The 12,928-nt window shown below is 53.4% G+C and overlaps 1 protein-coding gene across 5 annotated transcripts; it reads left to right on the top strand.

Moving 5' to 3' along the window:
• Positions 1–2,811: 2,811 nt before the first annotated feature.
• On the top strand, positions 2,812–12,928 carry Dnajb5 (DnaJ heat shock protein family (Hsp40) member B5). Of its 5 annotated transcripts, none has more exons than XM_021159759.2 (5): positions 2,812–3,002; positions 3,797–3,941; positions 6,155–6,399; positions 10,010–10,611; positions 10,820–12,251. In XM_021159759.2, exons 1-5 carry the CDS (start codon positions 2,840–2,842, stop codon positions 11,051–11,053), a joined length of 1,389 nt encoding a protein of 462 aa, XP_021015418.1. In that variant the 5' UTR covers positions 2,812–2,839; the 3' UTR covers positions 11,054–12,251. The 5 variants fall into 5 exon arrangements, with proteins under 5 accessions (XP_021015418.1, XP_029332614.1, XP_029332615.1 ...); XM_029476754.1 differs by having other exon boundaries at positions 3,800–3,941; XM_029476755.1 differs by having other exon boundaries at positions 2,865–3,002; positions 3,474–3,941; positions 10,820–12,928.

Below are 12,928 nucleotides of genomic sequence, written 5' to 3' on the forward strand. Positions count from 1 at the left end.
CAGGCCGAGGGGGAAGCACTTCCTCTGGAGGATTTGGGATGTGTGCAAGATAGGGGCGCCCCCTCCCATACACAGTCTGTGAGGGAACATGTGCTCCTGCTTAAACACCTCCTCACTGGCATCCACCCCCACCCCTCTGCCCACAGGTTCCGGTTCCCTCAGGGTGAGGAAATGAGGGACACCTAGGGTTATGACGTCTCCATGAGGAGGGAGGACAAGCGGGGGTGTCTGGACAACATGATCACAGACGCGTACATACACTGGCAGAAATGGTGTCAATGGCCACATACTTCCCTCACTCTTTAGCATGGAGTGATGCCTACACAGACATTTATTTAATCATACCTGTGTGCCGACACAAAGCTACATACCTATAGCAAGTACAGATACACACTTACAAATAGACTCATGATTATAACAATCCCAATCAGACACACACATTTCTAGTTGCACGCACACACCCAGATAGCCCTGAACACACAGAGTCAATGTCATTTACATTAATCGAATGCCATGTTCAGAACTAAGACATGTGTCACCTTAATTAACCCCCAGAAAAGCCCTGTGGGCTTATACTGTTTCTTAGCCCATTTGCCCAGAACAAATGAGGTGTGGGTTGGCCAGTGCCCTGGAAAGGCCAACAGGCTGACTGGCTCCAGCACTCCCATTCTTACAGTCTTTGCTGCCCTGTGTTCTCTGGGTCAGATGCCCTAGAAAGTAGGACAAATGGCAACAATAGTGATCCAGGCAGACAGTGAAGTGTGGGTCACCACTCTGAGGACATAAACCTCCAGGCCCTGAAGTCCAGGCTGACAGTTTATCATCAGCCGAGCCAGGTAAAGGCTCACGGCTAAACCCTCCCTCTGTGCTGGCATAAGCAAGGCTGGGAGCAGCAAGAGACAGGCCTAGAATTAGGAAGAAACACAGCTAGGGCCCCTCACATCAGGAGGAAGGATACTGGTGGCCCCCAAATCTTTGGGGCCAGTACCATTCCTGGACTGCCTCTTCCCAGGATACCATGTCCATGCCCTGCCACTCCCTCATCGTGGCCTCATCCCTTCCTTCTCCCTCTGCCTCATCTGGTTTCTCTGTCCTGCCATTCTATTGCTCCTCCAGTCTCTGCCTGACCCATCTCCCCTCCCTCTCACCTGCCCAGGTCGTCTTTGCCTCCCACCCCCATCTTACGGCCCCCTTATCCAGTTCCCATCCCACCTCCTTCAACCAGATACCTGTTCAGTCCCCATACTGCGGGCTCCACACCCCCTTCCTTGCCCCTCTGCCCAACTCCTTTTTTCACCCTAGCTCCTTTTCCTATTTTAAACTCAAATTCCTTTACACTTGGGAGTTCATGTGGAACAATGGGGAAAGAAGGGTTGTTACGAATATGCAGAACTTGCCCCCCACCCCCAAACACCCAGTCCCCTCTCCTGCCCTATTCTGGGGCCTAGGTACTCCAAGCCTCAGTTTACAGTTCCAACTGCCCTTCATGGCCTCATAGATATCTAAATCCGGTCCTGAGAACTGGCGAAGAATAAGGTAAGAGAATTTTCTCAAGCCTTTGTCACCAAATCTCCCAAGAACCCCCTCCCCCTCTTCACCCCCAGATTACCCCCATCCACCCCCGCTCCCTCCAGCACAGATGGGCCTGGGAGACAGTAACGTGGGCGCCAAGCTCGGTGTCTGCTGGAGCGGCGGCTTCCGCTGGCGACCGCCTCCGCAGGCCCGCCTGCTCCGAGTATCGGGGACACTGGGGCTGAGATTTAATGATTTACTAGGGGGCTGGGGGGCCAGAGATGACAGTGCATGAGGGTGCTAAGAAAGAGGATCATGAAAAGCTGAGGTAAAAGATTAAAGGGGGAACTATGAGCTATGAGATTGCAGACTATGGAAGCAGGGAATTGAATTAAGAATTAAGACAGAAGGCGGGAGGTGGAGCGGGGAGTAAAAAGGTACAGAACAGGGCAGAAATTTGGTGTGAGGGAAGACCAGCTATCACAGAAGGTAAGAAAAAGGACGGGGGCGGGGCGCGGGCAGCGAGGAGGAGAAGATGGAAGGTTAGTTTATAACGAGGTTGAACTGGACACTGTGGACTCCAAGTGGCTGAGAAGCCACTGCTCCTAAGCGAGCCGGTGTGAAAGGACTGAAGATGGAGGGCATCTGGACAGAGAGTCAGGAAGGTGTTACCAGTTACTAGCGCAGAGGGTAGTCACAGGGGCACTTAGAATCTCAGCTCTATCCGACTCTGTTTTGTGTTACAGTTAAACCATGGCAGGTCAATCCCAGGTCAAGACAAGGGAAAGCTAAACCAGGCCAGGTCAAGTTGGATCACAATCTGATAGAAGACGAGTAAGAAGGGATGAGCTTTGGGCACTGATCCAGAGCCTTTGCCTCTCCTTCGACTCGAAAGAATGCCTGGTGTCACCAACAACTGATGAGTGCAGCTTTCCTAATAGGTTGTCTTTGAGTTTGCACTCGTTCCAGAAGGTTCTCCCTGGACTCAGGCGGTGGCTAGAATGTCTCACCTTCTCATACTGGAGACTGGACTAATATAGTTGCCCCCACTGGCTTGGGTCGAAATCACAGGGACCAGCCAATAAAATCAAAGGGCGCCTGGAGTTGCCTCCTTATGTTCTTTTCACCAATAACACGACGAGATGGAGAAGAGGTGTGGTTGATTGATCCCAGAGGGCACCAATCACACCCACACCAATCACTGCCCGGAATGTGTGCGCGTGTGGCCGGGTGACAGGGGCGGAGAAGAGGTGGCTATCACCCGGACGCTCGTTGAGAGGTATCCAATCACAGAAGAGTCTGAGCTGAGTGACGGATAGACCGTGCAATGGGAAGCGCGGAGGCGGAGCCGTGGGGGCGGGCTCCCGGTCCCGCTGTCTGCGGCCGGCGGGCAGGCGACTCCTGTCCCGAGTGGAGGCGGCGGAGCCGGAGCCGGGGGAGGGGGCAGCGGCTGATAGAAGGACCGCGGCGGCGCCCGCAGCTCCTCACCGGTGAGGGCGCTGAGCGAGGACTCGGGGGTCCCGGGAGTGGGGCGTCGAGAAGAGAGGTCCTGGTATGGGGGGTTGGGACACCGTGGGCCCATAGTCTCCTCTGTCGTAGGGGTGAGGGGCCTGGGAGCTCGGGGTCTGCCAGGTGCTGGGTGTCTGCGACAAGGGTCGGGTTGGGTCGGGTCGGATTGGGTTGCGCCGGGCGGAGGCGTTTCTGAGCAGGCCAGCCAGCCAGCTGGGGTGACATCACCGACCCCCCTCCCCCGCGCGAACCCCCTTCCTTCCTCTCCCTGCCGCGCCTTTTGTCCGGGCCAGGCTCGGCTCTGCCCCGCCCCTCCCCGCCCATCTGCGGGGGAGGAGACTCCCCGTCAGTGACTTCATTGAGTAGGTTCTTGGGGATTGGGCTTGGGTCCTCCCCAGAGAGGCGAGAGGAGCTCACTGACTCTCAGGCCCTCACTATCACACCTGTCACAGGTACACACGCTGCCACTCAACAACTACACACTGTCACTGCCAGCCTCACTGTCACACAGCCGAACAGGCGCTCACATCATTCAGCCAGACACTGCTGCACCTGAGAGCAGGTGGCCACTGGATCCTCTCTCTGCACTCTACTCCTGGGGACCGGGTCCATCTCCCTGGGCACGATACAGGCCTTGCTGGGTCACGGCCTCTGGGAATCTGAGGAGGTGGCTTCCAGAGCTACAGCGTCCCAAGCAGGCTCCGGTGGAGCGATCAGAGGTGAGGGGCTTGGCTGGGCATGTTTAAGCGCACAGTGCTGTCCTGCCCACCCCCAGCAGCACCCCCACTGCAGGCTCGAGGAGCTTTCCGGAGCTTCCCACACTTCTGGGGAGAAGACTTCTTAGCCAGCTTGATGTTTAAAATTCAGCTGGAGCCCTTAAAACTTCGAGCGTGGACGCTGAATGGGTTTGTAAAGTTTCGGTAAGTCCCTCCTGAGAAGGGCGCTCATACCCATGCCAAGTCAGATTCTCCACATCAGCCATTCCCTGCATTGCCTCCTTCCTTCCTCCCTGTTATCCTCATCTCCCCCTGGTATGTGCATGAGTCCCCTTGACCTCACCTGTACTTTTGAATGAATTGTACCCCATGTCATTCATCTCTCTCTCAAACTCATGTTTCCACAAATATCTCCAATATTTCAGCTCTTAGGTTCTCCCTCCCAACCCATCAGTAACCTGTGGTCCACTTCAGCCTTTTCCTTTTGTCATCTCTCATCCCTGTCCGTCAGACCCTGTCTCCTCCCTGTACTTGACAGTCCCTCTTGCTATCTGTCCTCATTTTTTTTCATCCCTAGCTCTACCTTGACATACTCATTCTTCATCAAAGGCAGAGCCATGCCTTGGGGCTCCTTTGTCATCCTACCACGTGGCTTGTGGGGAGGGAGAGGGAAGGAGGGTGGAAAGAAGGAGGGAAAGGAGGCAGGTCCTGAGAGTTTGCCCTGTGTCTGTAGAGGCAAGAGAATTGTGGGTCTAGAGCAGCTAGCAGGTGGGTGCCGGAGAGGAAGCTGGCTGTGGTGGGGAAAAGGTATTGAAGGACCACAAACGGTGGGTGGGCTGGTAAGCTGGGCCACTGCCCTCTGCCTGGAAGCCAGTGGAGTTCCCTGGGCACCCTGTTGCTGCTGTTCTAGGTTCCTTCCTGTCCTGAGGGAGAGAAAGTGTGGGCTGAGGCAAAGATGGCAGACCACCCATCTCCCTCTCAGACTGCTTTTAATGCCGTTTCCGAAAATGGCTGCCCTCCTCCAGATGATCTTTCTTCTCTGCCTCCCCCAACTCCAGGCTCCCCCACAGGCGTGACATGCTGGTGTGGGGAGATGGGGGAGTACCCGCCTTTATAGTGCCTTCTCTTTGTCAGAGTGAGGTGGCTTTCAGTACCATGAGTCAACCTAGCCACCTGCAGCAGGCAGGAGCTAAGGTCACTCTCCCTGCCTATCTGGGGCCCCCTTAACTGTCACAGCCCTCACTCCTGCCAGGATGCCTTGTACACTTTACTACTGTGAGGTAGTCAGGGGCAGAAAGGCAGGCCTCAGCTCTGGCTGCCAGGACATTGTTAGAAAGACTTTGGTTCTCCCTGTTTTAACAAGGGTTGGCTACACCTCAAAAAGGCTAAAGTATGGCACGTGGCCACTCCTTCATGTCCCCTCCCTTCATATCCTCCACAGGTCCACTGATGGGAGCCGGTTGGTTAAGAGTGTAGGAACCCTGGCTTGATGTCCTTGGGCCCCACTTAGGAGTATTAGCCTAGCATGGAGTCAGATCCTAAAATGTAAGGGTAGGTAGAGGAGGGGCTTGCAGCAAAGGGACTTAGGACACAGAGGTCAGTGTCCATGTGTCTCCTGGCACCTAGGCTTTAAGAAGGCCGTTTCTCTGATGGTTTTGTTCACTGCCTTTGGTGCTTAGGCAGTGCAGACAAGTAGTCACATCACACTTCAGTGTGTAAATACTGGGAAATGAGTAAAGGCACCGTTACCCTGGCTGGGGGAGAGAGTGTCCCCCTGCTAACGAGGGTGTTAGAAACAGCAGTTTCCAAAGGTGTGAGTCACTCTGTAATCTGAGTCACATGTGAGGCTTAGCATAGTCTGGGGGACAAGGGCAGAGAGATCTGGGGTCCCCGGTGGCAGAAAAGACTCCAAACTCCCATACCCCAATTCAGCTGGCTGGAGACTGGAGCCTGTTCCCCATCCTAGGCTCCTGACCCAGCTGTCCTCAGCCCGGGCATCATGCCTGAGGTGTGGCGTAGGAGAGACTGTGAAGCTCAGGTGACCTCACTCAGTGCACTGACCTTCGCCAGCTTCTGTGTGTGTCTGTCAGTCCACAGTGCCATTTCACTCAGAAGGGCCTCTCGGGGGTCCTCAGGCTGGCCCCAAGGGCCTGGGCCTCTGCCTAGCCCCAAGAAGTAGGCCACAATCTTCAGCCAGAAGCTGAGAAGGGAATCATGGAATGGTTCATGTCAGAACGGGAAGACATCATCTAGCCCAAAACTTTCATTTTACAGATGGGGAGACAGAGGCCCAGAGAATAGGCATGACCTACTGAAGGTCACACGGGGAGTCATTTAAGGACTGCAGGATCGATCATCAGGAGTGGGGCTGCGCTGTAGAGAGTAGGGCATCAAAGACTGGCCCTGGGCTCTTTCAGGAACAAGGAACCCAGCACCGGTCCAGTGGCTGTGATGGGAAAAGATTATTACAAGATTCTTGGGATCCCATCTGGGGCCAACGAGGATGAGATCAAGAAGGCCTATCGGAAGATGGCCTTGAAGTACCACCCAGACAAGAACAAAGAGCCCAACGCCGAGGAGAAGTTTAAGGAGATTGCTGAGGCCTACGATGTGCTGAGTGACCCTAAGAAGCGGAGCCTGTACGACCAGTATGGCGAGGAAGGTAAGGAGACAGAGCACCAGACCCCGTTTGTCTGGAGCCCTGGGTGAGCCCTGGTTCTCGGAGCAGCAGCAGCAGCGTTGAGGGAGGCAAGTTCCCTCACTCACCTGGCCCCGACTCACTCTCCTCCCCACCACTCTTCTCCCTCCCTCGTCCCCTTCTGGCCCTAGAGAGGCCTGGAGACTGTGCCAGAGGCCTCCCCCTCCCCCCACCTTCTTCCCTTCCCAGCCTTATTAGTCCTGCCTGAAGTCCCCGCTGCTTCATTGGCTGATCAGAAAGGTTGGAGAGAGAGAGAGAGAGAGAGAGAGAGAGAGAGAGAGAGAGAGAGAGAGAGAGAGAGAGAGATCTTCCTTTTTCCAATGTCCTTATGTAGGTCTCCAGCAGAAGGTGTGACCCAGATTAAAGGTGTGTCCAACCATGCCTTTAATCCCAGATAAATTTGAACTCAGAGGTCTTCCTGTCTTAATCTTCTGGAATTCATATCCACAATGCCTCAAGATCCAGGTCAGAAACTTGTATCTCCCAGCCTCCAGATTAGGATCACAGGTGAGCCTTCCAATTCTGGATTGTAGTTCATTCCAGATATAGTCAAGTTGACAACCAGGAATAGCAACTTCAAGTAGTGACAAAGGTGTTTATTGTTCAGAAAAGGATAAGTCTTTCTTGCTACAAAAGGATAAAGNAGAGAGAGAGAGAGAGAGAGAGAGAGAGAGAGAGAGAGAGAGAGAGCCTGTGACTCTCTGAGGACGGACGGCATTTACATTCATCAGCATAAAAAGTCTGCCCCCTGACTAGCCAGCCAACGAATTAACTCCTAGAGTTCTGAGTGGAACCGGTTGTTGCCACCCCCCCAATCCCCCTTAGGATGGCAGAGGAAGTGGCAGGGGTCCAGGAGTGGAAGGGGAGATGTTGCTGGCATCTTACCCTCTCCCTAGGGGCAGCTGGTGGCCCTGCACAGGGAGGGCAGCAGGAAAGGCCCAAATAAAGTCCCTGGGAGGGTGGCTCCTCCCAGCACATCCCACAGGCATGATGCAGCTGCTAATTCTGGGCCTGCCCCTCGGGGCGCCTGCCACCCGCCAGCCATGGGCACCTGTCAGGCTATATTAAGAGACATTGTCACAGCTGAGGACTCTCCTTCCTGGGAAGAACTGTCCTTCCTCCTAACGACATCCTCCGCTATTTCATTGTCCCCTTCGATTTCCCCAGTCTACCCTCAGAATGAACCAGGCTAAATGGCATGTACTATTCCTGATTAAGTGCAGGGGCTCAAGAGAATGTTCTTTGTGTCCCCTCTTCACATTGTGTCCTGCTCATCTCTGCCTCTCTCCTCCCTGTGCCCCATCTTCCCAGCCGCCGCTCCCCCCGCCCCCCGCTTTAGTCTCCATGCTGCGAGCTCATCCCATTTTTCCCTGATTATTCCCAGGCTTGTCAATTCTCAGAGAGACCAGGCACCTGCTCAAATCCCCAGCATCCTCCCAGCTAAGTTGGGAGGATGGGAAGTATTGGGAGTGGGAAAGAGGGAAGCAGTGTGGGCACCACACCCCCGTGTGGCCAGTCTCAGAACTGCATTCTCTCCTGCCCTTAGCCCAACCTTTGATAGGAAGATGGGAGAAGCTACCCAGAAACTTCCTCCCCCTCAAGTGGGGGAGGAAGTGAAGGCAACACTCAGACTCGGACCCTAAGCCTAGACACTGAGTCCTGGGATAGATCAAGTGCACTGTGACCCAGGGGAAACCTCTGGGACTGAAGGAAGCAGAAGTAGCCTTGAGAAGTCAGTTATATTGCTGTCCACCCTGCTTCTTCCTCAACAGCCAGCCAGAATCATTGTACACAGAGTTTGTGTGCAGCACTGGCTTGGCTTGGGACAAGTTGTTCCCTGCTTGAAGTGGGGTGGGTGGTGGAGTAGAACTCTCCACAGCGAGAATCACCCCCTGTTGTCATCTAGCCAGCCTCCTGCTCTCTCACCGAGCTCTGCCTAGCTTCTTATACTTGCTTCACAGCTGCCCTTCAACAGGGAGAAAGAGCAGACCCTCTCCCCCAGGTCTTAAGAAAGGGGTTAAGAGGCAGCTGCCACGAGCCCCGAAGTGCCTGCTACATACATGGCCTCTCTAATGAAACCCAAATCTGTCCTTGTGGCCACATGAAACAAACAAACAAACAAACAAAAAAATCATTTAAGCCCAGGTTCCTGAGACAAATTGAAATTTTAGATAAAAGACCTCACAAAAAGCTGAGAATGTAGCCTAGTGCTACAGCACTTGTCTAGAGCAGCACACAGCCCTAGGTCCCACCCCCAGCACTAAATAAACAAGTAAGCCTCAGTGAGAGGGGCCCTTCCTCTAGCCTGGACCCCACCCCTGAATCTATAGGTCCCAGATCAGTCTGTGTTAATCCACATCCTTCCTACAGCTCCACCAAGCATCCACCATCAAAACGCCATCCGGAAACCCAAGTCCCTCAGACAAGAGGGAGCAGCTGGGTCATCCCTTGCGTGGTGCCATTGACTTGTGGTGGTTGCTCCACATTAAATGTGGGATGCAGGGCTGGTATGGTGTTACTCTAGGGCGCTGGTTCATTATAGTCTGTGTCTGTACAATATGTGAATGACACAGTCCCTGAAGCTGTACAATACTAGATCACAATATGCAAATAAAGTGATTGTTTTTTTGTTTTTTTGTTTTTTTTTTTTTTCTTTTCCTAGAGAAAATAGCTCCTCATTTTCTTTTCTTGTTTGTTTGGGGGTTTTTTGTTTTGTTTTGTTTTGATTTTTGTTTGTTTTGGTGTTTTCGAGACAGGGTTTCTCTGTGTAGCCCTGGCTGTCCTGGAACTCGATCTGTAGACCAGGCTGGCCTTGAACTCAGAAATTCGCCTGTCTCTGCCTCCCAAGTGCTGGGATTAAAGGCGTGCGCCACCATGCCCGGCTCAGCTCCTTATTTTCATGTCAATGAGTTTTCTTAATTTTTGAGAACTCGTGATTTCCAGTTTGAGCAAACTGTAGGGAGAGAGGAAGCAGAGTGGAACTAGGGCTTCCTCCTAAACTGTGTCCACACTAAATTCAGGACAGCTCACTGATTAGCCTCCTCTGTGGCCAAAGCCTGGCTGTCTCGTAGAGATATGGGAGTCAGGTGTGGCCTGTCATATAATACGAGGCCAACAAAGCAACCTTTACGAGGCATCTTTGGACTGTGAGTGGGAATAATTATATAACTTAAGTCACATCTTCTAAGTCTCCCAGGCCTGGCTTTCCCATGTATGGGTTAACTCAGCTTGACGGACTCTCGGGATGCAGCTTGTCTTAGTTTGCTTTTTGAGACGAGGTCTCAGTATTCAGCCCAGACTAGCCTAAAACTCTCAATCCTCCTACTCAGACTTTATAGGGTACTGAGATTACAGACATGCAACACCATGCCATGTACACATTCCTAAGTATATATTCAATTGAGTAGAAATGAACCTCCTCCAAGGCCTTTCTCATTCTGTCAGCGTGGTCCTCTCTGGGGGTTAGAGACTGCTTACTTCCCTCAGCCAGGGAGCCAGTATTTAGTGGCAGAGGGAAGGGACTGGGGTGGGGCGAGGATGGACCACACTGCCCCTAACTTCTCGTCCCCTTTAGGCCTCAAGACCGGCGGTGGTTCCTCAGGTGGTTCCGGTGGCTCCTTTCACTACACCTTTCATGGGGACCCTCACGCCACCTTTGCTTCCTTCTTTGGTGGCTCCAACCCCTTCGATATCTTCTTTGCCAGCAGCCGCTCCACTCGGCCCTTCAGTGGCTTTGACCCCGACGACATGGATGTGGATGAAGATGAAGACCCATTTGGTGCCTTTGGCCGCTTTGGCTTCAATGGGCTGAGTAGGGGTCCAAGGCGAGCCCCAGAGCCACTGTACCCCCGGCGCAAGGTCCAGGACCCCCCTGTGGTGCACGAGCTGCGGGTGTCCCTGGAGGAGATCTACCACGGCTCCACCAAACGGATGAAGATCACAAGGCGGCGCCTTAACCCTGACGGGCGAACTGTGCGCACCGAGGACAAAATCCTGCACATTGTCATCAAACGAGGCTGGAAAGAAGGTACCAAGATTACCTTCCCCAAAGAGGGCGACGCCACACCTGACAACATCCCAGCCGACATTGTCTTCGTGCTCAAAGACAAGCCTCATGCACACTTCCGCCGAGATGGCACCAACGTGCTCTACAGTGCCCTCATCAGCCTCAAGGAGGTATGTGTGTGTATGTATGTGCTTGTGTGTCTGTCTTTCTGTCTGTTAGAGGGTGATAGGAATCATTTCCTGCCTGCCTGCCTGCCTGCCTGCCTGCCTGCCTGCCTGCCTGCCTGCCTGCCTGCCATGGTCTTTTCCCGTGTACATCATTTTCCTCCCTCTCCACGCTTTGCCTACTTTTCCCTCACTCTGCGTTATTGTTTTCCAGGCGCTGTGTGGCTGCACCGTGAACATTCCCACCATTGATGGCCGAGTGATCCCTTTACCCTGCAATGATGTTATCAAGCCAGGCACCGTGAAAAGACTCCGTGGGGAGGGACTTCCCTTCCCCAAGGTGCCCACTCAGCGGGGAGACCTCATTGTCGAGTTCAAAGTTCGATTCCCAGACAGATTAACCCCACAGACGCGGCAGATCCTTAAGCAGCACCTCCCCTGCTCCTAGGCTCTGCCCTGGCCAGTCTGGAGCCTACCACAGCAATACCCCCACACTCACCCCATCTCACGTGGACCCGGCTGGATGTCCACTGGACACTGGCACTTTTCTAAAATGCAAAGCCACTGATTTTCAGGAGAATGTTCCTGTTCCCGACCCCTTTCGGAGCTGGGCTGCTTTGGGGGAATGGGAGGGCGGTGGGGGAGAGCTAGCCCAGACCAGGGGTCAATTTTCTGTCACGTGCTTTGAATCCAGTTCCCACTGCAGTGGCTGGAGAGAGACTTGAGAGCTACTCGGAGCTATAGATTCCTTGTCCTGCCTGTAAATAGCATGCCCTCCTCCCTCTGAGCCTTGCTAACACTTTTCCTCTCCCTTCCCTTCTGCTTTCTCCTGTTTCTGGAGAAAGAGGATAGAAAGGACACCGCTTCCCACCCCACCCTGGGCGGGTCTGTAGTGTCCGAGGCCACTGCACAAGTGTCCGTGCACATGAAACATTTGCCAAAATGGTCTCTGTCTCTCCGGGAGACAATAAAGGACAGGAGATAGGAAGGGAAGGCCTGTTACCTGTGAACAAGGCTGTCCTTTGAGCACGAGACACTTTTCATTTGGGGCAGGGAAGTGAGCCAACACTCAGGAGCCTCCCCAACAGCTGCCCTGCCTACACCGCACAGAGTTGGAGGATCTGTCCCCCTCAGCTGCTCTGGGGAGTGTTCAAGGGTGGAGAGAAGAAAAAAGGGGCTGAACCATCCCAGCTAAGAGGTGGGGCAGGACCCATCTCCCAGCCAGCGTCAGGAAGGAAAAGGGCTTTGGGGTCAGGCGGCAGCTGCTCCCCACCAAGAGATTCAGGATCACAGGTCCCCCCATATCTCTGAACTCAGGGCCCAGCCACCCCAACTTCCAAGCCCCCCTTTGTGCTGTGTGAAGCTGCTTCTTTCTTACTTTTCTTGGAGGCTGTGTTGGAAGTGCCCAGCCCCTCTCTGCCTGTGTGACCCCCCCACCCCACCCCACCCCACCCCACCCCACTCCCACAGTTGTATAGAAGTCGAATAGTGAAGGAGCTGGGAGAAAACTGCTTCAGCTGGTCCTGGGGTGGGGTCCTTAGGTTTTCTCACTTTGACAAGCCCCTGAATGTTTTTATAGTAGTTTTTTGTATTTTTTTGTAATGACAGTATTATGAAAAAAAAATAAAGTATTTTAAAAATATAGCCTCTGCGCAGAAGCAGTAACCCTGGTGCAGGCAGGAACACAGAGCCACTGTCAGCCTCCTTCCAGGGTCCTGGGCACCCCAGGAAAGCCAGTCAACCTTAGCATATGCCAAGGCTCACCCCTTCTTCCTATCAGCTCTGACCTCTTGGAATTCCAGAACATATACCCCAAACGACAACGCTAGAAGCCACAGCCCAGCTGCCTACGAAGAAGATGCCCTTGATTGTGAGAAAGAGGGCCCAGCCCCTTCAGAAGCTGTCAACATGAGAACTAACACACTTGTCTAAATGTTCTCTTTGAATTAGAGACACTGTATTCCTTGCAGGACATGGAGGGCTTTCTCACTGATGAGAATAGGCACACTCCCAAAAATAAAGTCTGGCTACCAAGTGGGCTGGAGAGATGGCTCAGCAGTTAAGAGCACTTCCTGTTCTTACAGAGAAGCCAAGTTCAGTTCCCAGGACACATCAGGCGGCTCACAACTGCTCACGGGGATCTAACAAGTCCAGCCTCGTCAAGAACATGCACTCATCCACACACACTTATAAATAATAAAAAAAAATGATTTTTTTTAAAGCTTGGGCACAAAGAATATAGATGGAGCATGGTAACAGGTTCTGGCTGGGGACCTGGGCTCCATGATGGACATTAAACATAGTTCCTGCCCCTTGAACCATA

Source organism: Mus caroli, chromosome 4 (genome assembly GCF_900094665.2).
Source record: "Mus caroli chromosome 4, CAROLI_EIJ_v1.1, whole genome shotgun sequence".
NCBI lineage: Eukaryota > Metazoa > Chordata > Mammalia > Rodentia > Muridae > Mus > Mus caroli.